The 24,339-nt window shown below is 26.8% G+C and overlaps 2 protein-coding genes across 6 annotated transcripts in view; one reads left to right on the top strand and one right to left on the bottom strand.

The window, feature by feature from the left end:
- The first annotated feature begins 213 nt into the window (after positions 1 to 213).
- On the top strand, positions 214 to 12,353 carry LOC135923944 (GMP reductase 2-like). Its single transcript, XM_065458971.1, has 7 exons — positions 214 to 321; positions 373 to 492; positions 532 to 615; positions 802 to 972; positions 1,011 to 1,199; positions 1,743 to 1,945; positions 12,006 to 12,353. Exons 1-7 carry the CDS (start codon positions 235 to 237, stop codon positions 12,244 to 12,246), a joined length of 1,095 nt encoding a protein of 364 aa, XP_065315043.1. The 5' UTR covers positions 214 to 234; the 3' UTR covers positions 12,247 to 12,353.
- A 99-nt stretch (positions 12,354 to 12,452) lies between these two features.
- The window catches only part of LOC135923942 (piezo-type mechanosensitive ion channel component 2-like), a 75,745-nt gene continuing 63,858 nt past the window's right edge, over positions 12,453 to 24,339 (bottom strand). For 4 of the 5 annotated variants that reach the window (XM_065458965.1, XM_065458964.1, XM_065458966.1 and 1 more), the window contains 16 exons: positions 24,195 to 24,260; positions 23,676 to 23,931; positions 23,107 to 23,283; positions 22,787 to 22,934; positions 22,288 to 22,376; positions 20,591 to 20,814; positions 19,496 to 19,742; positions 18,976 to 19,121; positions 16,579 to 16,726; positions 16,232 to 16,417; positions 15,716 to 15,808; positions 15,457 to 15,626; positions 15,217 to 15,339; positions 14,747 to 14,826; positions 14,455 to 14,650; positions 12,453 to 13,268 (listed from right to left, as the gene is read on the bottom strand). In XM_065458965.1, the coding sequence (XP_065315037.1) occupies positions 13,016 to 13,268; positions 14,455 to 14,650; positions 14,747 to 14,826; positions 15,217 to 15,339; positions 15,457 to 15,626; positions 15,716 to 15,808; positions 16,232 to 16,417; positions 16,579 to 16,726; positions 18,976 to 19,121; positions 19,496 to 19,742; positions 20,591 to 20,814; positions 22,288 to 22,376; positions 22,787 to 22,934; positions 23,107 to 23,283; positions 23,676 to 23,931; positions 24,195 to 24,260 (2,602 nt within the window). In that variant the 3' untranslated portion in view covers positions 12,453 to 13,015. The remainder of the gene's footprint in view (positions 13,269 to 14,454; positions 14,651 to 14,746; positions 14,827 to 15,216; positions 15,340 to 15,456; positions 15,627 to 15,715; positions 15,809 to 16,231; positions 16,418 to 16,578; positions 16,727 to 18,975; positions 19,122 to 19,495; positions 19,743 to 20,590; positions 20,815 to 22,287; positions 22,377 to 22,786; positions 22,935 to 23,106; positions 23,284 to 23,675; positions 23,932 to 24,194; positions 24,261 to 24,339) is intronic. The other variant, XM_065458968.1, reaches the window with a different exon arrangement.

The raw sequence follows: 24,339 nt of genomic DNA, 5'->3' as shown, positions 1-24,339 counted from the left end.
ATACTCGAAATAATTTAAATTAAATTTGGGAATAACGTTAAATATTTTTAAAAATCTATGACGATCTGGTATAAAAAAATTTGGGGACTATTTATAAACCATCAATTTTTCTATACGTTCGGAAACTACCATATATGTTTCATTTTTTAAAATAAGTTTAATATTTGAACTATAGCCTGTCACTTGACAGGTGTATATCGATTTTAGAAAACTTGCACAGCTGAGAAAATTTCCATGCCTCGAATTGACAATGATATAAAATTGGACTATAAGGATGTTCTTATAAGACCTAAGAGAAGTACATTAAAGACTCGCATGGATGTAATTCTTAGTTTCTTTATTCATATATATATATTATTATTTTTTTGTTAGGTTGACTTAAAGAGAGAGTATTTTTTTAGAAATTCAAAGAGAAAGTACCTTGGAATACCAATAATGGCAGCAAATATGGATACTGTAGGAACTTTTGATATGGCCATAGCACTCTATAAAGTTTATTAACCATCATTTTTAACATTATATTAGAAATAGCATCAACTTTTTACTTGCATGCACAAATTTTATGATGCTGCTGATTGGGAAAAATTTGCTGAAGAAAATCCCGATATTTTAGAAGTTTGCAGTTATATATATATATATCTATAATTTTAAAAATCCAAATGTTTTAAAATCTTGATAAAGTTTTTTTTGCTTTGAATATATTACAAAGTTGTTCTTTCTATAAATTAATCACACTTACTATATTTAAAAGACACTTAAATAGTCAAATTATATTTTAGTATACATATATTATGAATTTAGAATGTTGCAGTAAGTTCAGGTATTCAAGATAATGATTGGCAAAACCTGAGCCAAATTATTAAAAAGGTTCCACTTATTAAATATATATGCTTGGATGTTGCAAATGGTTATTCTGAAAGTTTTGTCAATTTTGTCCGCAAAACTAGAGAGTCCTTTGATCAAACATTACTAGTAAATAAAAATATGTTAAAATAATTTTTTAAGTATAGGCAGGGAATGTTGTTACTGGTGAAATGGTGGAAGAATTAATTTTATCTGGTGCTGATATCATAAAGGTGGGAATTGGTCCTGGATCAGTTTGTACAACAAGAAGTAAAACTGGGGTTGGTTATCCTCAATTGAGTGCTGTAATTGAATGTGCAGATGCTGCTCATGGCTTAGGAGGACATATAGTTGCAGTATGAAATTATTGTATGCCATATTATTAATAGAAAGTTTTTTATGTACAAAAATTGAACTTATATGCTATAAATATTGAATTAACAACTATTAGAATCCTCTAATAACTTGAGCCTGGTCTGATCTTTGCCATAAATTTTATAATAATTTAGGCCAGGCTTAGGTTTCAATTTTTTTTAAAATACATATTAAATCACCTTATTTCTTTCCAGCTATAAGTCAATCAATTCTTATTTTCCATCTAATTTTATAAGAATATTTGATCATTCTATATTTTTATATGTGGTATTTTTCAAATAAAATCTTATAATTCAATTTTTTGTTCAAATATTAAATATTTTGCCCTATGGTGTTAAAAAATTTTTTTAACTGCCCTTCCAAAATTTTTGTCTGCCCCCTCCCCCCCCCCCAATGTGTTAAGCTAGAATCAGGCCTGGAATCTTATCATATTTAAATATATATTTACTATAATTATTTATAACTTTTATATCTATCATTCTTTTACAAACTGGCAACATTTTATTAATAAAATTCATATTAAGGATGGAGGTTGTACATGTCCTGGAGATGTAGTAAAAGCTTTTGGTGCTGGAGCCGATTTTGTGATGCTAGGTGGCATGCTAGCTGGTCATGATCAATCTGGAGGGGATAAAATTGAAAAAGATGGGAAAATTTATAAACAGTTTTATGGAATGTCATCATCAGTGGCTCAAAAAAAATTTTCTGGGAAGTTGTCAGAATATAGGTATATTCACTGCATATATTTTTAAGTCATTACCCATTTCAACATAATTAATTATACAATTTTCCATCTCCTAATTCATAAAACTATGATATAAAAGGAATGAGCAAAATGAATACATCTAATTTTTGATTTGGGCCCAATACATTGACACACGTATTTTTAAAAAGACATATATGGAAGAAATATGGAACTCAAAATATTTATTCTATAAAATGTTATGGAATAAATTTATTTTTTCAATTAAACCTTTCTTATTTTTTAAATTAAATTTATAATTGTGATATTCACATTGGCAAAAAAAAAGAAGGATAAGAGAAAAATTAATATTTTTCAGGTCACAGACTGTGTTTATATTTTATTGACCATCTTACTGTGAGCCTGACCCTTCAAGATTATAATCAATGGGGTTAGTAAACAAAACTTCGTTATTCAGTTTGCAGTCTATTCATATCTTTAATAGAACTTGATATAAAACTGAACGTGTAGGCAGTTTGGAATCCTGATTAAAAAGGGTTCTGGTTTTGAATATTTTTTTAAAAGCGTGTTCCTGTTTTTTTTTAATTTGACCTGATTCAAGAGTTTTAGATTCTGGTTCCAAACTCTCTTAAAGCTATCAAAAAATTAAAACAATATATAATAATCTCTTAAGTTAATAATTAAAACAATATATAAGTTAGCGTCAATGTGTTTTTTCAGGCAATGTGTTATTTTTACAACTGTAAATCATTTATAGAGCTCGTTTTAATAAATTTAAAAATCGGATTTTACCAGAAATATATTCTATCAATTGTATGAATTGTAGACAATTTTACTGTTAACCTTTGAGTCATTCATAAATTATATAAAAAATATATGGGAAATCGAATGAAAATTATATTAAGTTTAAAATTTTATCAAAAAATTGTCTGAAATTCATAGGGTAGGTATTCCAAACATGATTTTCCGGTAAAATCAGATTTTTAAATTTAAAAAACGTGCTCAAAAAAATTTAAAGTTTAAAAAATAACACATTGCCGGATTAAACACATTGACTTTAACATATATATATTACCTACACTTATGTTAGAACTAACTTTTTTAAATTTTATAAGAGGATTTCTTGAGTTAAAAGACTCACTATCAATTTTTTATATTATAATATCACCAACCAACAGTGTTGTATTGCGTAAAAATTTGACTGGGGGGGGGGGCTACATTTATTTAATACATTATTAAAAATATATATATATATATAAAGGGTTTTTTTAATTAATTTTTTATCAAGGTTGTAAACATGGTGATTTTGCTTAATCCAAACCCTGTTACTTTTTTGAAATTTTCTTACATATAAGATTTATGTAGACAAAATTATTTTAAGCTACACTGTCGAAAATTATTTAGCGAGTTCCTAAATGTTGGATATCAATTAAGATGTATTATCATATTTGTTGTATCTGTTTGTATTTGAGATTTATGGACTTGCCCATAATATGAATAAATTCTTTATTTATATTATAAAAAACAAATTTATTACCATCGATATCTAAAAATTAAAAAAAATTCTTTAAAGATTTTATTCGCTTGCTATAATTCTCTTTCCGTATTTTGATATATGGATCTGGAATCCATTCTGATATCGAAAATATTTATGAACATTAAATTAGACAAATTATTTACACTTAAACTCGTTCGATTATCTACCTTGAATAAATTCATAAGATGATTTTACACTCGGCAATATTGCGTGATAATGGATAATTTTTTAAATTTTTCATTAGGAATAATCAAAATATTGTTGAAACCCAGCAATCACTTTATATTTATTTAATTTGAATCTTTGTCAGATTCATTTTTTTCCTTCTCGTCAAATCGCGCTAGGTTCTAGCCAATTGTTTATGAACCAGAGATCTGCAAGGCCAGACCGTATTTTTTTAAATATACCCAAGCGGGCTTGGAATTTTTTTTAATCTCGGGCTGAACCTAAAAAATTTTTTAGAAAAATATTTGGGCCAGGCCATATATTTTAAAACCAAATATTTTAAATCGCCATTATTGGCTATAAAAATTATAAACAAATATAATATATTTTTAAAAAATCCAGGCTGGGCCCAAAAATTTATAAAAAAAATCCTGGCCGTGTTGTGCAAATGTTGCCTCTATAGGTATTTGTTATGAATAAAGAATATATTAGAAAGAATTTCTAAAATAAAAAAATATTTTTATTTAAGCTTATTCAAGTCATTTTACTCTAGTTTTTAAAGCTATCAATTAGACGGGACTATATGATGATTTCTAGAGGAATCATCTATTTTTAATCTTACTAGTTTTGGATTTTTTTTATTGGTATATTTTTAAATAAAAGTTTAATTTCTGAATCGAGCACTCACCTATAATGACATTTAAATATTATTGTCAACATGTTCATGATGATCTAATTTTTTTAAATATCAGTCAATCAATAAAAAATGATTCATTGACAAAGGGATACCAAAGAACTTGATAAAAAATATCGTGATTTATTATTTATATCTAGTGCTGTAGCGTCAAAAAAGTAAATCGTTACCTTAGAGGTAACGAGTAACTGCAACATTTTCCTTTTCCTTCTGTTTTATTTTAAAATTTTGTTGTTAAATTTTCAATCAAGATTCTTAATCTAATTAATATTGAATCAATCAATGTATATCAATTTTACATTTTCTTCAATTGAAGATGAGTAAAACCCACTTTGGCTTCAATATGAAACTTTTTTCTTACACTAATGAAGAAAACTAAGGGTACAATGTTTACATCTTGTAAATGTAAATTGTGTCCTAGCTCAAATATTTTAACCTTAATTGTGGAATGAATAAGCATCCAAACTGTGCAGCCATTTTTAAGGAAAAATGGGACATCTGATTATACTGGATATAACAAGATGGAACTTTTTCTATAACTCCGTGAAATTAATATATAGTTTTATTAAGGAGAATGGCCACAAATTTGACAAATCTTGTGATTAATCCATAGATAGAGATTTTTAGATAATGATAAATCGGTAATGGATTTTGTAAGCCATATATTAATGCAATTTTGCAAGACAAAGATAATGGATAAACAGTTGAAGTATTGTTCACAATTTATATTTTGATAATATTTTATTTCAATGAATATATATTATCAGCAATAATTCACTAGCTATTTAATCGGATCGGCCCACATAAAACTAGATGTCAGAGAAGGAAGGAAGTTTGAACAAATTTTTATGTGAGAAAAGATCTTGACAAAAAAGGGCAGACTTGATTCCTTTAAAAAACAACACATGCACAGATTATTTTCTAATAAAGATATTTTAAAAAATTGGATGAGGATCTAATGAAGATTCTTTTGAAGATGACCTAAGCTTTTTTCAAAATAAAGATTATTCTTTAATTTTTAATAAATTCCCCCAATTAAAATTTTTATTTATCCAATATAATACAACCTTCCCATCCTCTGCACCAGTTGAACGTGTGCTTAGCACACCGAAAGCTGTTTAGCGTAAGCCATATATTAATGCAATTTTGCAAGACAAAGATAATAGATAAACAGTTGTTGTTCACAATTTATATTTTGATAATATTTTATTTCAATGAATATATATTATCAGCAATAATTCACTAGCTATTTAATCGGATCGGCCCACATAAAACTAGATGTCAGAGAAAGAAGGAAGTTTGAACAAATTTTTATGTGAGAAAAGATCTTGACAAAAAAGGGCAGACTTGATTCCTTTAAAAAACAACACATGCACAGATTATTTTCTAATAAAGATATTTTAAAAAACTGGATGAGGATCTAATGAAGATTCTTTTGAAGATGACCTAAGCTTTTTTCAAAATAAAGATTATTCTTTAATTTTTAATAAATTCCCCCAATTAAAATTTTTATTTATCCAATATAATACAACCTTCCCATCCTCTGCACCAGTTGAACGTGTGCTTAGCACACCGAAAGCTGTTTAGCACTAAGCACTCTTGTTTATCTGAACAACATTTTAAAAATCAGTTGTTAAAAATAAATAAAAAATTATTATTTTTGTATTATTTTTTTTATAAATTATATATAAAAAATAATTATTATAAAACGATATCTTATATACTATTTTTGGCGTAATTTCATCAACTGAAGTTTCTAACCGACCCTCTTCGAATTTTGTTAAAATTTGTAGATGGTAGTATATACATTAACTAGTAAAAATATAAAATTTTAATTCTCAACTCGCTTACTTCATGAGATATGGCCATCTTTAGAAACGCGAAAATTCCAAATATATTTAATTTTAAATATCTCAAAATGTAATTAAGCTATAAAGACATAATTTAAATTTTATTAAATAGCTCTAGAATAGCCCTTTAATATGATATAAAATTTATTTTATTGAAAATAAGTTTATTACCAAAAACCAGAAATAGATAACCGGAAATGGCTATAAAATAAAAATTGTTTTTTTTTCTTTCAAATTTTTTTTACAGAATGGGCATTATATTTCTTAATGTTTGTACAAAATCCTAGATTGGGACGAGTACTGGGCCTATAGTTATTACACTTTAAATATAAGTAGTATGGCTTAAATCCGATATTATACCAAATATAGAGTATTAATTTTAAAAAAAGTGGGCAAAATTAAAATCCTAAAAAATCTGATTATTTTAAATATAATGCAAAACCCCTTAATTTGGAAGCATTATAAGGAATAAATAATAAGATTTTGTAAAAAGTAATAAAGTAACAACTATGATAAAAAAAAGTTAGCTCAATAATCTCTTCAGCCCACCTAATCGTCTCCCCAAAAAAATTTCTTCTTAAATTCGAGATTTTTGACCTAGCAACTCTGTGAATGAATGATGTAGTTTATTTTTCATTGCCGGATAATTAATTTTGTGATCGTCAGAAATATATTTTCATTTTAAAGATTATTTTAATCTACTTATAATTAATTATCAAACAAAATAATTATATGTAGCATAAAGTTATATTCAAAATTAATTCCAACAGCAACAGTCGTCATTTTTATTGATTAAGGTTACTTAGCCATTTTTCTTAGAAAATTAATAAACATCTTTTATTTCTTACCAAAAGAATTTAAATTTCTACAAAAGTTATTTCTATTCCAGTAAAGTGCTGTAACCCTTTTCGAATAAAATCTCATTCAGTACACTACGATCTTAGAGGTGTTATACATTGGGATTGGATGATACAAGTGAATTCTAGCTTATCAATTAATCAAAAAACTTGTAGTTTTTGCAGGAAGAAATTAAAAAAATATTCAACAAATCCCATCTTACCTTTTACTTCTACGATCCCTATCACATTACTTTCTATTTCTAACTTATCTTCTACCTCAACTATTAATGAACTGAACTTGATCAACTATGCAATAATTACTAATCTTATACAGATTTTAATACTTTAAATGAAACTTTTCCATTTAGGGGAGACACCTATTAAAAAGAAAAGGTTAAATGAAAAAAAATATCCTGTAAATAAATTTTTGAAAATTCAGGGAAAAATTAAAAAGCTTTTAAAATTAATCTAAAGGATCAAGCAAAAAAAAAATGAAGCCGAAATCATAAATCAACTGAAAGAAAAATTTGCTACGCAATGAAAAAATACAAATTTTAACAGTTTTACCAAAATCTTGAATTCTAGATAAAATTGAAAAATAATTTTCAACTACAAATTTTATGGCCCGGACAACTAAACAATTAGTTGAAGAAAAAAGTGTTCTGTCAAACCCAAATATCATAAAACCAAGTAGAATAATTCCGGATGACGTTGCAAATAAAGTAATAGAATTTTATAATTCTGATGAAAACAGGTATGATAATTTTTTATCAATGAAAGTTAATGGGAAAAGGAACCAAGTGTAAAAGATATTAGTTTTATGTAATATAAGCAAATTATTTACCAATTTTAAAGAAATAAACAGAAATATTAGGTTTCAGCAAGTTTTCTATCATGAGACCAAAAAACTGTAATTTAGCAGGCGGGTCTGGAACACATACAATGTGCACCTGTTTATTTCATCAAAATTTTAAATTAATTATAATTGGTGGTAAATTATATCAGTTAACTGCAAACCAGCTTAACTATTCATTTCCTTCCTTAAAAGATATAAACACTACATTGCACAAAGTCTATGCAATCCAGTCCAGCCTTGCTGTTACTTAAGGAAATGCCAAATGTGTCCCGGCACTTTGGACTTAAATAAGGATTACATTTATTGTTTAATAATAATGCCATAGATTATATAATATTTGAACAATGGTTGGCGGCAGACCGTACTACCCTCGAAACGTTGACTAAGTCCGCCAGTGAATTTGTGGAGTTTTTGATTGAAAAATTAAATATTTTAATTCCTCATGCTTTATTTCTTCGGAACAATCTTCATTTTTTGTCATTAAAATCGAATTTGAAGAATGGGGAATATTTATTAATATCCGATTTTGCAGAGAACTACGCTTTGTACTTCAATATCACGCTCAAGATTTCCATTGGACTAATAATCAGGCAACATTTCATCCATTTATGATTTATTACCGCGAAAGCGATATCATCAAACATGTAAGTTACATGGTTATATCAGATTGTCTAAAACAGATTACTTGTTCTTTTTATTTATTTCAAATAAAATTAATTCCTTTCTTGAAAGAAAGATTTGATAATATTTTTTTATTTTTCTGATGGAGCTGTTACCCAGTATAAAAACAAAAAAACTGTAAACCTCTACAACCATTTACAATGATTTTGGATTAAGGCAGAATGACATTTTTTGAACTGCAATTGGCAAAACTCCTTGTGATAGTTTAGGGGAAATTACTAAGAGGTCAGCAACGTTGAATATTTAAGAATGGAAACCAATCTCGAAAATAGATTTTTAACGGCCAAACGAATTCCCGGGACACAAAAATAGCATTTATTTATTCCAATGGAAGGAAAAATAAAGGTCAAATTTTATTCTAATTCATTAGATTATTTAATGTATGATATTATTTAATTAATGTTTATTACAATATTAATTTCCCAATGATATTTATGTAATATAAATAATTAGTTAAATAAAGTTAGATATTTTTAAAATTATTTTCTTTCTAAAATAAAGTAGCTAAACTTATGGGTTAAATATGACACAATGTCTACTAGTGATCTGCATAGGGCTTAATTTTTCTAACATGACCCTAAAGTTTTATAAAAAAATATATCCGACCCGATCTCAAACGAGTTTTCTTTTTATTTGTTTCGTAAATTACTATACATTTGGTATAATATAGGATTTAAGCCATACTACTTACATTTAAAGTGTAATAATTATGGGCCCAGTACTCGTCCCAATCTAGGATTTTACAAATATTAAGAAGTATAATGTCTATCTGTAAAAAAAATTTGAAAGAAAAAAAGAGCAATTTTTATTTTATAGCCATTTCCGGTTTTCTATTTCCTGTTTTTGGTAATAGACTTATTTTCTAAAATAAATTTTATATCATATTAAAGGGCTATTCTAGACCTATTTAATCAGATTTAAATTGTATTTTTAGCTTGATTACTTTTTGAGATATTTAAAATTAAATATATTGTATTTTGGAATTTTCGCGTTTCTAAAGATTGCCATTTTAGTTAGTGTATATAGTACCAACATACAAATTTTTTTAAAAATCGAGGGGATCGGGTTGAGAATCGACTTTTTTTTGGTTGATTTAATATGGAATACAATATATAGGTTAAAAAAAATTTTCTAAAATATTTATTTTTTAAGTAACGAGTAACCCGTCAATTTATTGAATAGCCAGTAACGCGCGTTCTTTTTTTTCACAAGGTAACGCGTTCCTTTTTTTCAGGCAATACGAGTAACGCGTTTCTTTTTTGAAGTAACGTTGCAGCACTACCTAAAACAAACCAAGATAGGGTGTCCTCGTTTAAATTTTTTTAGCTTATTCTATAAAGCAATTAACTATCCAAATTATGCCGACCTAGAACTTAAAATTATTAAAAAAATATCTTATCTTATAATATATTATTTTATTTATAAATTATATATAAAAAGATATCTTCTTAATATTATTATTTGCAAAATTTTATTTATAATATATATAGGGGAATAATTTTTTTTTTATTTAACATCTAATTTTTTACGTAATGAATAACCCGTTACTTTTTGAATAGCCAGTAACACGCTTTCCTTTTTTTAGTAAGGTAACGAAACATTAACGCGTTCCTTTTTTCAGACGTAACGTGTAACACGTTTATTTTTTGAAGGAACGTTTACAACACTATTTCTGAGTAGATTGATTAATCTTAAAAGGTAGCAACCTACCTGTTGAAAATTTAAAATTTAGATTTTATGAAAAGCGATTATTTCTTGCCAATAGAAATATTCGTAGTGCTGTCAAATCAACTCAATAATGATAATCGAAAAAATCGAACCTTGAGCAAGAGTATATTTTTTTTCATGATTGAGGTATCTTAAGTTTAAACTTCTATTAGGGGGAAAAGGATAGTTAACACTTAAAAATTCAGTTTAGCCTTTCTAGAGTCGATTCAAAACCTGCTAAAAATGGAGCCATTTATCATCACTACTTGGAATAGCAGAAGAGGCAAATATTTATAAAATTTCAATTGGGGGGGGGGGGGGGTATAAATTTTTTAAAGAAAGAGAATGTATCTTGCAATTTATTTGGCCTAATAAAATTTTAATTGTTTTTACATTTAGATTTTAATTTTTAATGGCTAATTAAAATTTAATAAATTTGGGGCAAAATTTCTTTATAATAACTTTCCTAGTGGAGTATACCCTGAGGCACCGGGAGATGCTCAGGAAAACACCTTACATTACAATTATATATTTTCAACCATAATTTTTGAGTATAACATAAGTTATTCAATATTTCATTTTTGTCGTTGTACTTCCAATTGGTTAAAGAATGAATGAAAGACGAAAATAAAATTTAGTTTTAATGGCATATAAAAAAATAACTCAAAATTTATCTTTTGATTCATTTTGTTAAAATATAAAAATCTACCATATTAAAGCGTTATTGTATTTATATTTTTACAAATTTTCAAAAAAAATTTATGTGTAAAACTGTTTTACTTTAAAAAAAATATTGGCCCTCTCAATTAATAGTTAACTCCCCTACTGGAAGTTCCTGGCTACGGGCCTGTTCGTTATTAAGTAAGTCGAGGATTATTAGATAGTGTTTTTTCATAATTTTATATTGAGGGGTGGGGCTTAAAATGTCTAGGTCCATTAAAATAAAGATAAGAATGATAACGACATGCATTATGCTTATGCACTAATTGAAATATTACTATATACCAATACAATTCATATTTTAATATTTAAAAAAAAAATTAATTTAATATACAAATATAATCAAATCGCACCATAAAAATTTTAAACGCCACTCCGCCTCCATAAAGAAAAAATGGTTTTTTAAATTTAACACTTGAAAAATTATTAAAAAATTGAGGGGGCTCAGCTCTCATTCAAAATTTTGAAAGGGGGCTAAAAATAAAAAAAACAATAGGAGGCTTAACCCCCCTCGTAATACGCCATTTCCAACCAACCTTGGTGTGTATACAAATTTAATAAAAATGAAAGGGATCTGAATCATGATCGATCGTGGTATGTTAATCGAGTCTCTTAATATATTTGAACTTCTATGCATATGGAATAAATTAACTAACATTTATGATATGAATTCACCTAAAATCCAAGATTTAGCATATCAGATCGATTTTGATGGGGACATAGGATTAGCCAGGATTTTGCTGTGAGGGGGGGGGGGACATTATTGGATGGATTTTTTCATAAATTTTATTGGAGGTAGGTACACTTATTATATTCTTTGGTTATGTTACATTTTTATAAAAATATATTTGGTTTTCACTTTCCTCTTTCAAATTATTGTTTATTTTAATATATTATTAATATGTTTGTTAGGGTGGAAGGGATATAAGGGAAAACCCTTCACCCATGGAAAAGTGGATCGGTGCTACCCTATATCTTTAAAAATCTTAATTTATTTGTTTATATATATAAGTTTATAATTATAAATCGGCACAGAGCATCTGAAGGCAAAACGGTCGAAATTCCTTATAAAGGTGATGTAAATAACACAGTGTTGGATATCTTAGGCGGAATGAGATCAGCTTGCACTTACATAGGCGCCGCCAAATTAAAAGAATTAAGTAGAAGGACAACTTTTATCCGAGTATCTCAACAAACGAATCCAATATATATGACACAAGAAATCGCCACTCCCCATTATTATTCCAATATATCTAAAAATTTAGGCAATTTATAAAGAAAAGCATGATACTTGATTATTTACTGATTAATGTATGATATTTTTGAAGTTTTTTAAAATAATTAAATGAAATTGCCCTAATAATTATTTTTCTAAATTTATTTATTCTTATGATGATGACATTACAAATATTTAATAAAAATAATTCATCAAAATACATGAGATTAGGGAAAAAACTATAATTGCTGGATGGGAAACATTTGGTTTACTCATAAAAAGGTAGAGTAATTCCGATTTGAAATTTATTAAATTGTTTGTTATATGAAAATCACAAATTCTTTTGAAAATTAAATGTAATCAATCCATAAATCAATTTATACAAAAAAAAATTAAATTTAAAATCTAAATTAAATAATACAAAAAAAATTGTATTTAAATATAGCATTAAAAATTTAAATCTAAAAATAAAATTAAAAAAAAGGCGCATTGGTTAAAAAAAATTAATATAATATTTAAAACCATTCAAACATAATTTTTCGTGATTTTGTGTTTTATAATAAATATAAATAATTGTGAAAGGACTTTTTGGATTAGCTAATTGTAATTAAAAAAATTAAATATAAAAAATTTATTTTTTAATAAGTATCTCCAGTCAACCAAAAGTACAAATATTCAGACGATGTAAGAATATTAAATACTAAAAATTTAATTTCATATTTGATAAAATCATGATCTTAAATCTATAAGGGAGTTCTACCCAAATTTATACTATAGCAATAGTAAAAGAATAATATATTTTAGCTGAAGCGATACTTTCAAAAAATAATTATCCATTTTTTTGCTTGGTCCATTTGATGAGCGTCTCTGGTGAGCGGTACAAAAATATAAGTTTTGCAAATAGTTCTTCTTCTAATTGAAATTCTCCGCTCTCTCTTACCAAATATATGTCTAAGCAAAGTTGTAATACCCTGTCAACGTCCGGTAATTCGTCGAACATTATGCGACCATACAAGCCACTCACAAAAGATCGCACCAACCGGCCTATTACTAGTACCAAGGAAACGTACAATCCTATAATACTATCATTTAAATATAAAATATAATTAATTTGACTTGACAAATTCATTTATTAAATGAGGGGTTACATTTAGCCATTCAAGCTTGGCTCGGGCCTACAAATTTTAAAATATTTTGGGCCAGGCTTGGACTTGAAAATAAAATAATACTTTTTGTTGTTTTATCAAAATGATAATTAGAATTAACTTGTTATACGGAAAAAGTAAATATTGATTTTATTTTTTTAAATGAATGATAGGCTCATTTCTTATTTATTTTTCCAAATGATGTTTGAATAAATAAATTCGAGATATTATTAGGGAAGTTTATATGATGAAACCAGCTAAGGAGAAAAGACATTAAAAATTATTTTAAATTGGCTAAAAAAAGAGGTTTGAGCAAATTTGAGATGCACCGATAAAAATTTTTTTATTCATTTTTTTAGGCTGATAATATCTGCACATGATCTAACTGCTTATCCATCCATAGATTTCGGTAATTTATATTCGGTGAATAACATTTAATTTCTTCGTTATTTGATCATATTTTAAATAGTACCTTTTTAAAAAAATACTTTATAAATTAATTGATTTTCTAAAATTATTCTAAATCTTATTTTTTTATTAAATGATACTAGGTAAAATAAATTTTTTATTAAAATAATATATTTTGTAATATTTTTACAATAAGCACTGATACTTATTGACTTTTTTTAATAAATTTTGAATTACTAAAGCATAAACAAAATTTTAAAAATAATTTTATTAACAATTAAAATCTAAAATAATTTAAAAAAATGTAACAAATGATGAAATGAAATAAAATTATGATTGAAATTTTTTTCTTTTTGATTAGGTCGGATTAGCTGTTTTTTAGAACTGCATCAGCTATGGAAAAGAAATAATTTATTCAGGGAAGTACAAAAGTGGTAATTTTTTAAAAATAAAAATGGTTTAAAAACTATTTTTTAACGATAGGTTATAAAAAAGACAAACATATAGAAAGTTAAATGGACTGATACCAAAAATTACCGAGTATCGCCCCGATATCAATCTTTGGCATCGGTGCATTGTTCTTTACATATACAAACTTGTTTTAAGCCCCCCCCCCCCCAATTTACCATTTCCTATTATAAACTGACTTAATCATCAGCTTCTGAGTAATCAGTCCTCATTTATATAAAAATAATTATATTATATATATACTTACCCGTATTGAGCGAAAAAGGTGAAAGTGCCAGGGAAAACGAGATCGGAGAAGGCAATGATAGTGAGACAACATGGAAGATAGTATTCTTCGTGAGGATTTTTGGGAGCTTCCTTAACTTCCCACCACTGAACCCTGGTCCCTTCGATCCTCTGAGTTTGTAATTTTATCGTTACATCTTTAAAACCCATAGGTCCTTCTAAAAATTTTAATATATTAGATATTTATAATGGTTTAAACATTGCTAATAGCAACAATGGAGTTATATAATAAAAAAAATTGATAACAAAAATACTTGGTATCAAAGGCCTAACATAGCTTGGTTTTTCTTTGGCTGGTACCCTAACGTATCGAGGGAAGACGTGCTCTATCAAGCTTATATTTCAATAAATTATGTTAAAAAAAAATATTTTGTAATATATCTCAAGTAATTTAATATGGTCATTCCAAAATTTGAAAACTAATGAAAATAAAGGAATAAGTTTCTCTATCAAAACATTTTTATTTTTCTTTTATTGAAAAAAAAATCTAAGAGTTTATCTAAATTCTTTGTCGATTCTTTTCTTTTCAAGTTTTGAGCAGCTTAAAAAAAAGAAATTTGATCTACTAACCTTATAAATATCATTAGTATTTTTTTTAATATTTGGAAAGAATTTTATATTTACATCATAATCCTAAACCTGATATATTTTTTAAATTTAAACAAACAATTTATATTTTCTAGTTTTATTTAATAATTTTTGATTGAACTATCAATGAATATACATAGGTTTAGTAGAGTTTCCATAAAGCATATCAGCCAACTCTTGTCTCATAGTAGATCCTGGTTCGACTTGAAACGCATTCTCATCTGAAATAATGGGCTCAACCATTTTGCTCTGGGCAACTCTACGATCAAAAAATGTATTAAATTAATGTTTCGTTCGATATCAATTAAGCCTAAAAAATAATTTAAGAAGTTATAGAATATCTTAATAAACGTTTAAAAAAAATAAGATTAAAAACCTGGTAAAAGACCACCTGACTCTAATTTGCAAGGTTGAATTACTCATCATGATTGCTTGTAGGGATTGGAGACTGGGAGGACTTATCGTCCAAATGTCGGTCGAATTTCCCATTAAATTTATTTCTATTACATTGCCTGCTTCATAATTCGATAAAAACACTTGAACGGCCTAAGTTAATGTATGTAATATCGAATAAATGTTCGGGCTGGGTTTAAAAATAAATAAAACCGACTTTACATTATATTCACAAAAATTACCTTATCTTTAATGTGCTGATTCATAAGCGATCGGTATTCAACTTCCGTAAAGGGTTTTATATACTGATTGCGTGCGCTCATCTTAAACAAAGGCTATAAATATGAGAATAAAATAACAGTTTATAAATAAATCATATTAACAGTCATTATAAACTATCGCTTAACGCATAAATAAGCGGTCATCGCTAAGGAGGGGCAACCGCGTGATCAGTTTCAGAATAAATTTAATGTGTTTAAAATATTTTCTACTATAACAAAACGCTTTTTTAAACGAGCGTAAAAACAAATGATAAATTTATAAGCACGCCTAAATTATAAGAGCTAAAACGGCGATAGCTAGGGAGGGGCAAACGCGTGAACAAACACTAAATTTAAAAATCCTAAAATTATTTAATTGAACAAAACGCTTCTTTAAGCGAGCATTAAATTGAACATATTATAAACTTAAAAGACGCCTAAATTATAAGTACTATTTAAGCCACACTGCTGCTTGGCAACAAACTAAATTAAAATTACCGCATATCCACCTATACTAATTTGTAGGGAGCAGTCGTAAGGTAAATTTTTCGTACCGACGGCGTTTGTGAGAGCGAATAGTACCAAAGGAAACCATATTATGAAAATGAGTATGAAAAGCATCCCTCCCCCCATCAAATATTTTATAAGAGGTTGTCTTTTAACTCCGCGAGGAGTAGGATAATCCTTAAAAAATATTTTTCATCAAGATTTAGGCAATGTTTTATAGTTATAATATACATTATTTAGATTCATATCGATTATAATTTAAAAATTAACATTATTCAATAAAATTTTCCCTCATGCAACAGGAATCACTATTAAAGAATACAATATATCATGCATACCAATTCAGCCCTGCGATAACATTTCAATATAAATACGGAAGCATATATATCTTCCAATTTAATCCAGTAAAACAATGTCAACGTGGTGTCAGTCCACATCCAATCCATGATTGTTCTCAATTCCCAGAGAAAAGGGATTGCCGAAAATCTAAAATGATTATATACAATATGAACAAATTTACAAACACCATATTCTTTCTTATGATTTAAGCTCTATTATCACTAGGGTGGCGAGCCGAAATTTCTTATCCTGACAAATTACTTTTTATTTAATTATTATCATGAGCACTAAAATTAATTTAAAACAACTTTTGCTAAATAAAATTTATTATATATATATAACTATATTAGAAATTTACCAATTTTATTAAATTATGAATAAAAAAATTTTCTTTAAATTTTGAAAGGCACAATGAGGTTTTTTAAAATAAAAGTAATCCCAACAACTAAAAAAAACACGCTCAACGAGTATAAGCTTGGATCATATATTTTCTGGCTAGAACTAAAAGTCTAAGAAGTTCTAATTTTCTTTTCAATAGAAAAATTATTTACAGCCTAAAGAAAATAAAAAGTAACATCCCAGAATATCATGTTTAGCCGTTAGATTTTTGAATACAATTTGCTTCAGAATAACTATATCTTTCTCGCATTCTACTATTTGTTCCATATCTTTATGCAATAATTCATTCGCATAAATGACTTAAAAATTGAAATGAAAACATTTTTCTTCAAGATATTTAACTTTTAAAACCTAGGGTCTAACAAAGTAGCGAATACCTTATAAAAATATGTAAATAATAATACTAATACCTAAAGAGCAGTTGTTGAATGATCTAATTTGTTTCCCGTATTTTGTATAAGAAAGATAGAATGATAATAATTGGACCTTTGTTGGTTACATTCAGACTTTTTGCATTTTTAACATGTGGTCATATTTAGTCTTAAAAGAATCAATATCACATTGATCAAATTGAAACGTAAAAATTTTCATCCTCCAGATTTATTATATCGAAAGTGGTGTCTATTTATTCTGCACACTTATATTTTCAGAATCAATTACTTTTCCTAAATTGGAGTTTTAGAGCAGGAATAATTTCCCTAATTCTTAGCAATCTTTCTATTTTACTTACTTTCTTTGTATCGCTCACTATGACAAGATTATGTAATATATGCTCCAAACATAGGTGGTATTTATATTTATTTAACCAGACATTACTCCTGCATCTGTGACCATTGAATTGATTGGGGTTTTTAAGATTTATAAAGAAAAAAATCTAAATACATATGATTTTAAATCATTTGTGAAGGTCAATTTTAAATATACACAATTTTCACCATAGAATATTTGTATTTTTAATTTATATGGAAAATCCATATAAATTAAGAGTAGTTTTAAAGTATATGGAAATGGAAGAATTGTTTGAAAGCTGGAATACATTTCCTAAATTTATTTTTAATAAAAAAATCGCCCTTAGTAAATGATTCAAAACGATAAATTTAAGAATCCCTTTTAACTTGTTGTTTGTTGATATTTTCAAATTTATGGAAATATTTTATAAACCAATTATTTTATTGAATAATAGTATTTCCATAAATTTTGATCTTAATATTTTTAATTATATTAATTTAATTTATAATTTTATGACATATAACATATAAGTAATTTATAAAAATGTAATAGTAAAAGCAAATATATAATTTTCTTATGCCGCAGAGCCGATAACTTCTAAATGGGCGTCATAGTATTGCCACAAAAGTTCGACAGCGACGGGGTTGCGATGCATAGGTCAATTTATTGCACATTAATATAACTATTATAGCATGCAACATTTAAATTATATTAAAAATGTACAAAAAAAACATAGTCAAATATGAATGAGATGTGATAAAAATGCATTAAGAAACCAAAAGTTCATACAAACGATATAAATTGATTTCGATATTAATGCAACATTTGAGACCGTGTGTTTTAAAATACGGATTTGCGTATCGATTATAAAAAGAAAATACTGTTTCAATTCGGCGCCAGCACTTAAGTACAAAGATACTAGCATAAATATCTTCCATGATGAGCCAAGAGTTAATGGACATTGTGGTGTCTGTCCACATCCAATCCATAATAGCTCTTAATTCCCACAAAAAGGGAACAAGAGTGAAACTTTATTCAAAAAATTTTTTTTAAGTAGCAATTGTTATAAAAAAATTTGCATTTAGGATTAAAAAATTTAAATATGTAAACACTTATTTAAATTTTAGATACTATCTCAAAATTCTATTAAAATAATTTATCCTTAATATATATTTTATAAATATTACATTCTAAATAAAAATTTGAATTGGTAAAAATAAATTTAATTTATATATTTATTTTTAAGGTAAAAAATAATAATAACATACCCTTTGAACAAAAAAAGATTTGGATAATTGTATTTTTTAGTTAAAAAGTTCCCTAGTATCCTGGTAGGATAACCGCTTCTTATTTGAAATGAAGACAGAAGGAAGTAGCAGCACTTAGAAAAATACCATAGTCTCGCGGGCGTATTCTATTATAATTAAAAAAATAATATTTATTCAGTTTTATATTATTTTCGTTAAGTCATTAAGGGTTCTATTATCTAACTCCACTTCTAATCTAAATTGAATTAGGACACAAACCCTCTGCTTTGGAACCCCCCCCCCTCTTCGTATCTTTAGATTCATAAAATGCAATTTTTTTTAAGGTCGCGGGGGTGAAATAAAATCGTAATCAGCATGATAATATTAAATGGTAGCAGATCTGAAATCTATTTTATTTATGCAAAGCTTTTCTAAGAACGCCTGAATCATTTTTCATTTCTAAATGTTAGGAGCAAGCAACAATGTAAATAAGGTTTATAATATTTTTTTTAAATATTATAAGCGATAATAATAATATAACCTTGTAAAATTCGCGCTCCGTAAGGCTGGGAATGATGAAAAACATCCATATGTGGATGAGTATCACGAGTATAAATTGAAAAATAAGTTTTCCGACAATGCACTTTCGCAAAAAGAGAGCCCTATCGACGATAATAAGAGCGAACTGGGCCACCAACATAATAAGAAAAGGGATGGGTATTTTGTTTTCAGTAATGTAACTTGCCACGTCACCCTCTTCAGGAACACCAGAACCAAAAGCGGAATATCTAATTTAAAGATTAATTAATTTGGTTTCTTTTTAAATATTTAATTTAAGATACGATTTACAAGTTTATAAGGTTAAAAAACTTATATGAAAAATTTAGAATAATATTAAGGAACCGTTCTAGCTGACATTTAATTACGTTCCAAAGTAATAATGTAAAAAAACTGATTTTTTTAAGGTTCAGCAAAGTATGCATTTCTTAATATCAGCTGAATGAAATATGATCAAAATTTCGTAGCTCCTCTTATGTTTGAAAGAGTAAAAAGCGGCGAAAATTTTTTTAGGTAAGACGGTCACTAATTTAAAAATTTTTTTTATCATTTATATATATTTTAGTAAAATATTATCATATAAATTGTGATTTTATAAATAATTGATTGAAAAGATTAACAAAATATGATGTTACCAATAAAACATATAATCATAAATAAATATTTAAATCGATAAAATTTCCATAGTAGTTATTATTACCTTCTACAAGACCTATTTAAAAACAATTGAATATTAATGAATACGAATAGTAAATTTTTCGTTTTGTAAAAAGAATAATTCGTTTATTAGAATCGAATTATTCGAATTTCTTTCTTTCTGATTGTGAGGGGCTTCTTTGTTGAAATAAATTTACTTTAAAAAAATGGCATGTATTATAAAAAAATCAATTACACATTTTAATTTCATCAATAATTTGATGATATGTTCTTTTGTTATTTTAAAATTAGATGCGCAATAAATAAAAATTCTACCAAAATATTTTAATATTCATTATTTTATAATATTTTTTTTTAAAAAAAAATTATTCGATTACAGTAATCAAAAGAATTTTGATATATTGTTACTGAAAAAAATTACCCAAACAAGACGATTATAAAGGTTATGAAGTCGCAAAGGAACATTGGGGCGTAAACATCAGCAGTGACTCTGAATTTCGGATGTAGTAATTTATCAAAAAAGTTCCAAAAAGTTTTGAAATAATGAGAAAATTCGCACGTCATTAAAAGTAATTGCTTTTTACTGCCTGGTTTGGATTTATTCAAGTCTGAAAGGGAGCTAGGTGAACTCAAAGCTAGATCAGTCTAAAATGAAATATAGTATTAATTAATAAGGTAGTAAGTATAAAAAAATCTTTATAGGTGTATAGCTATATAACTTAATATGGTGGTCAGATCTTAGATTATTACACCACTCCTTGCCAACCAAACACCTCCTTTTATCTGTCATATTAACCTTTCAGAAATTTACGGATATTAATTTTTTAACTCCGGTTAAAATTTAAAAAAAATAGATTTAAATAATATTAATCAGTTGAAAATTATTTTATTTACTTCATATGTTCAATATTGAAGCAATTTATTTATAGCCGAAATAAATAATAAAATTTACCTGGCTAAATTTCTTTTTTTAATTTTCATCATTTGTCTGGGAAATAAGTTATTTTAAATTATTTTGTATATAGTTTCAAAGGGAAATGAAAATATGATTTAGTAAATGATCCATTATATAATTTTCCAACTGATTAATCGATATACTATTAAAATTTATATAAAAAAAAATTTGCGGCCTCCTGGATTTGTATTTTTAAAAAAAATATTTTTAGGCCCGGATATTATTCTAAAATCTATTTGTCTTTTCATATTACCGCTCTGGTGTAAAGAAATATTCATCATTTTTATGGAAAAGAGCATTTTCAAATTATAAGTCGAGTAACTAAAAAATATATTTCAACCATGATTTATCGATACTTCCTCTTCTTACTAATATGCCACTTAAAATCAGCAGCCATTATGATTATCTCATTTGATTTAGACATTCATAACCCTTCTAATTATTGCCTAAATTTTTCTTTATCACTTTGTAAAGATCTTCATTATCCTATAATTTACCCTTAAAACTATTAATCACAAATTTTCTAAATTCCTCATCTGGTAAGATACCAACACTATTTCTATGATTTTCAGTCTGCTATTATAATACAATTTATACCCATTCCCTATCAACCTTAACTTTGGGTCTTTCCATTTTATTTCTTGTTCACAATTTAAGATCAACATTCCGAGTCAGCGCTGACATATTTAATGCCTAATTCGACCGAATAGCATGAACTATGTTTGGGAGACTCTATCTAATTTTTGTTTTGTAACTTATTTAGTGATCGATTTTTAAAGTAGGATGCCCTTCCTGACACCAACTTACCATTTACAGGCGGTGGAGAAAAAGGTTATTTAAATCCAGAATGCAGGAAAATTGTTTCCATTGTCACCATGCAAGGCGGGAATTTAGGGGAGCTTACAATATAATTATGGGCAGGTGCAAACGGGACCCAAATTAGACTATTATAGGGGCAGCCAAATTTTTGTTCTTGTTTTTTATTTAAATTTAATTTTTTTTTGCTAATTTGATTTCCTTCCTTTTTGTTGATTTTGATTGGATTTCTTTTTTTGTAATAATTTTAATTTTCTTAAGTAAATTTGGGTTTTTAGGGTTTCCATTTTCACCCCGGGCCGCTAAAAGTCTAAGCACGGCCCTTTATAAATACAAAAATATATTACTTTTTCAGGGGAGCTAATAGGTTCACTTTCTAAGGAATTAATTTGCGGAATTTTTTGATCGTCGAATTTTTCAGATTTTGGCGATAAATCTTATTTACAAAGTTATATTATAAATATAATGAAATATTTTTGTTTATAACTAAATATCCTGAAAACAATTAACAATAATTGTTAAATTACAAAAGCTCTAATTTAAATGATGAAACTAAGTCCTAAAATTAAATGTTAACAATATTTACTTTTTGAGTTGGAGATTAAATGTAGGACTTGGACAAAAAAAATTTATTTTGAATGCCCAGAAAAAGACAAAAATATTTAAAAAAACAATATATATTCAAAAACAAATTATTTTTATATTTCAAAAACAAAATTTTTTTTGAAATGCTAAAGGTGGTTGCTTTTGTATTATAAATAAATTTTGCTTTATACTAAAAGGTTCGGGTTCCCTAAATAATATTGAAAAGGATATTACATATCCAATAATTTATTAAGTTAAAACCTTTAATATTTGTAAAAACTTCCTTGTTAGTGGGAGTAATATTCGATTTTTCTTGCGATTTTACCAGACCATTACTACCCGGCGTGTCAACGTCATTTGTAAGACTATTACTAACGCTCTTTACATTGTCTTTCCATAATCCTAATGACTAATGTTAATCGAGAGTGATAAATTTGACGGAATAAAACAATAATATGATCCAAAATCATAGAAATCAGCGCCGCAGAATTACATTTAATTATTAAGAAATTAAAAATTTGAGGTGTTTAAATATAACTATGAAATTTTATTAAATCATTATACAGTATTTAAATATAAACCTTCAAAATGGAACGATGAAAAAATAGTATAAGTAAGAGCACTAGATCGTATACAGCGTAATATTCTTTCTTCTCAATTCCAAGGATACGAGGAGGCCAAAATGGATCTTTTACTATTTCCTTACCGACCCAAGGGAAGAATCCGAATTGAAACAGGTATTTTATTATCACGACGGCCTTGTTAGTGCATATTTTTTTTCCAGTTTTATTTATAAATATTTTCTTTAAGAAAAATCAAATATTAACCCTCTATCTAAACTTTTGGATTATAATTTTTAATAGATAAATACACAAAAGAAATATTCAAATTTTGATTAAAATTTTTTAGTCGAATTTAAAAATTGCAAAATATAGATATAACTGTAGCCGATATGTATAATTAATGAGTCAGCCCGCCCCGGAAACGTGTCTTAAAATCAATTTTTTGAAAAATAGGCCTGGTAAAATGATAAATTCCATAAATTCCGACTGAGAAATGATCTTTTTACCAGACACATTCCTATAAATAGGTACCTCTGCAAATCTCTATACATATTTATTATATATAAAAGAACACAAATATATCATACCTCAACGTAAGTTATAAGTGAAACCCAAAAGGTCTTAGAAGGCCTGGGAATAGACAGGGTTCCCCAAAGGAAAACCATGAGTGGCGGAGGCATAGCCAAGATTGACGCCGTTTGAAGCATATTCAGCACAACCAAAAAATAACACACGAGTTCCGACCGAGATATTAAAACGTAATAGAGCGCTGTTATGAATTTTATTATTAAAGATCTGTCGGGTTGTAGGGCTTCTAGGTCGTGGAGAGTGAATGTTTCGTAACTACCCATCGTTACCATTTTTTAAAAAAATTTCATTGAATACATAACAAAAAATTATATTTTTCTTTCTTTCTTAATCTCAGCAACTTTTTATCTTAAACATAAAATTCGAAATCAATTTTTAAAATATAATTATTAATTATCCAAGTGCATGATATTAATCTATCCTGGTTTACGTCCTCCAAACTCTTTTTGAATTAAGTATATTTTATAATTCATTTTAATCTTTGAATTTTTTTAAAAATTTAATAAGTAAGAACTAACGTTTTATACGGGGTTGCCCAGCCGTTTTCATCAATCATGTTGAGTTTTGAATTTTCTAGATTATTACTAAAACAAAATTAGTATGTTACAAAATATAGCAAAACGATTTTAAAAAAGCATGAACATATAAAAAAATTTAAAAATT

The sequence above is a fragment of the Gordionus sp. m RMFG-2023 genome, chromosome 2, assembly GCF_954871325.1.
Source record: "Gordionus sp. m RMFG-2023 chromosome 2, tfGorSpeb1-WG-v2, whole genome shotgun sequence".
In the NCBI taxonomy this organism is placed as follows: Eukaryota; Metazoa; Nematomorpha; class Gordioida; order Chordodea; family Parachordodidae; genus Gordionus; species Gordionus sp. m RMFG-2023.
The sequence above is the reverse complement of the archived record's forward strand: the minus strand, read 5'-3'. Positions and strand labels throughout refer to the sequence as shown.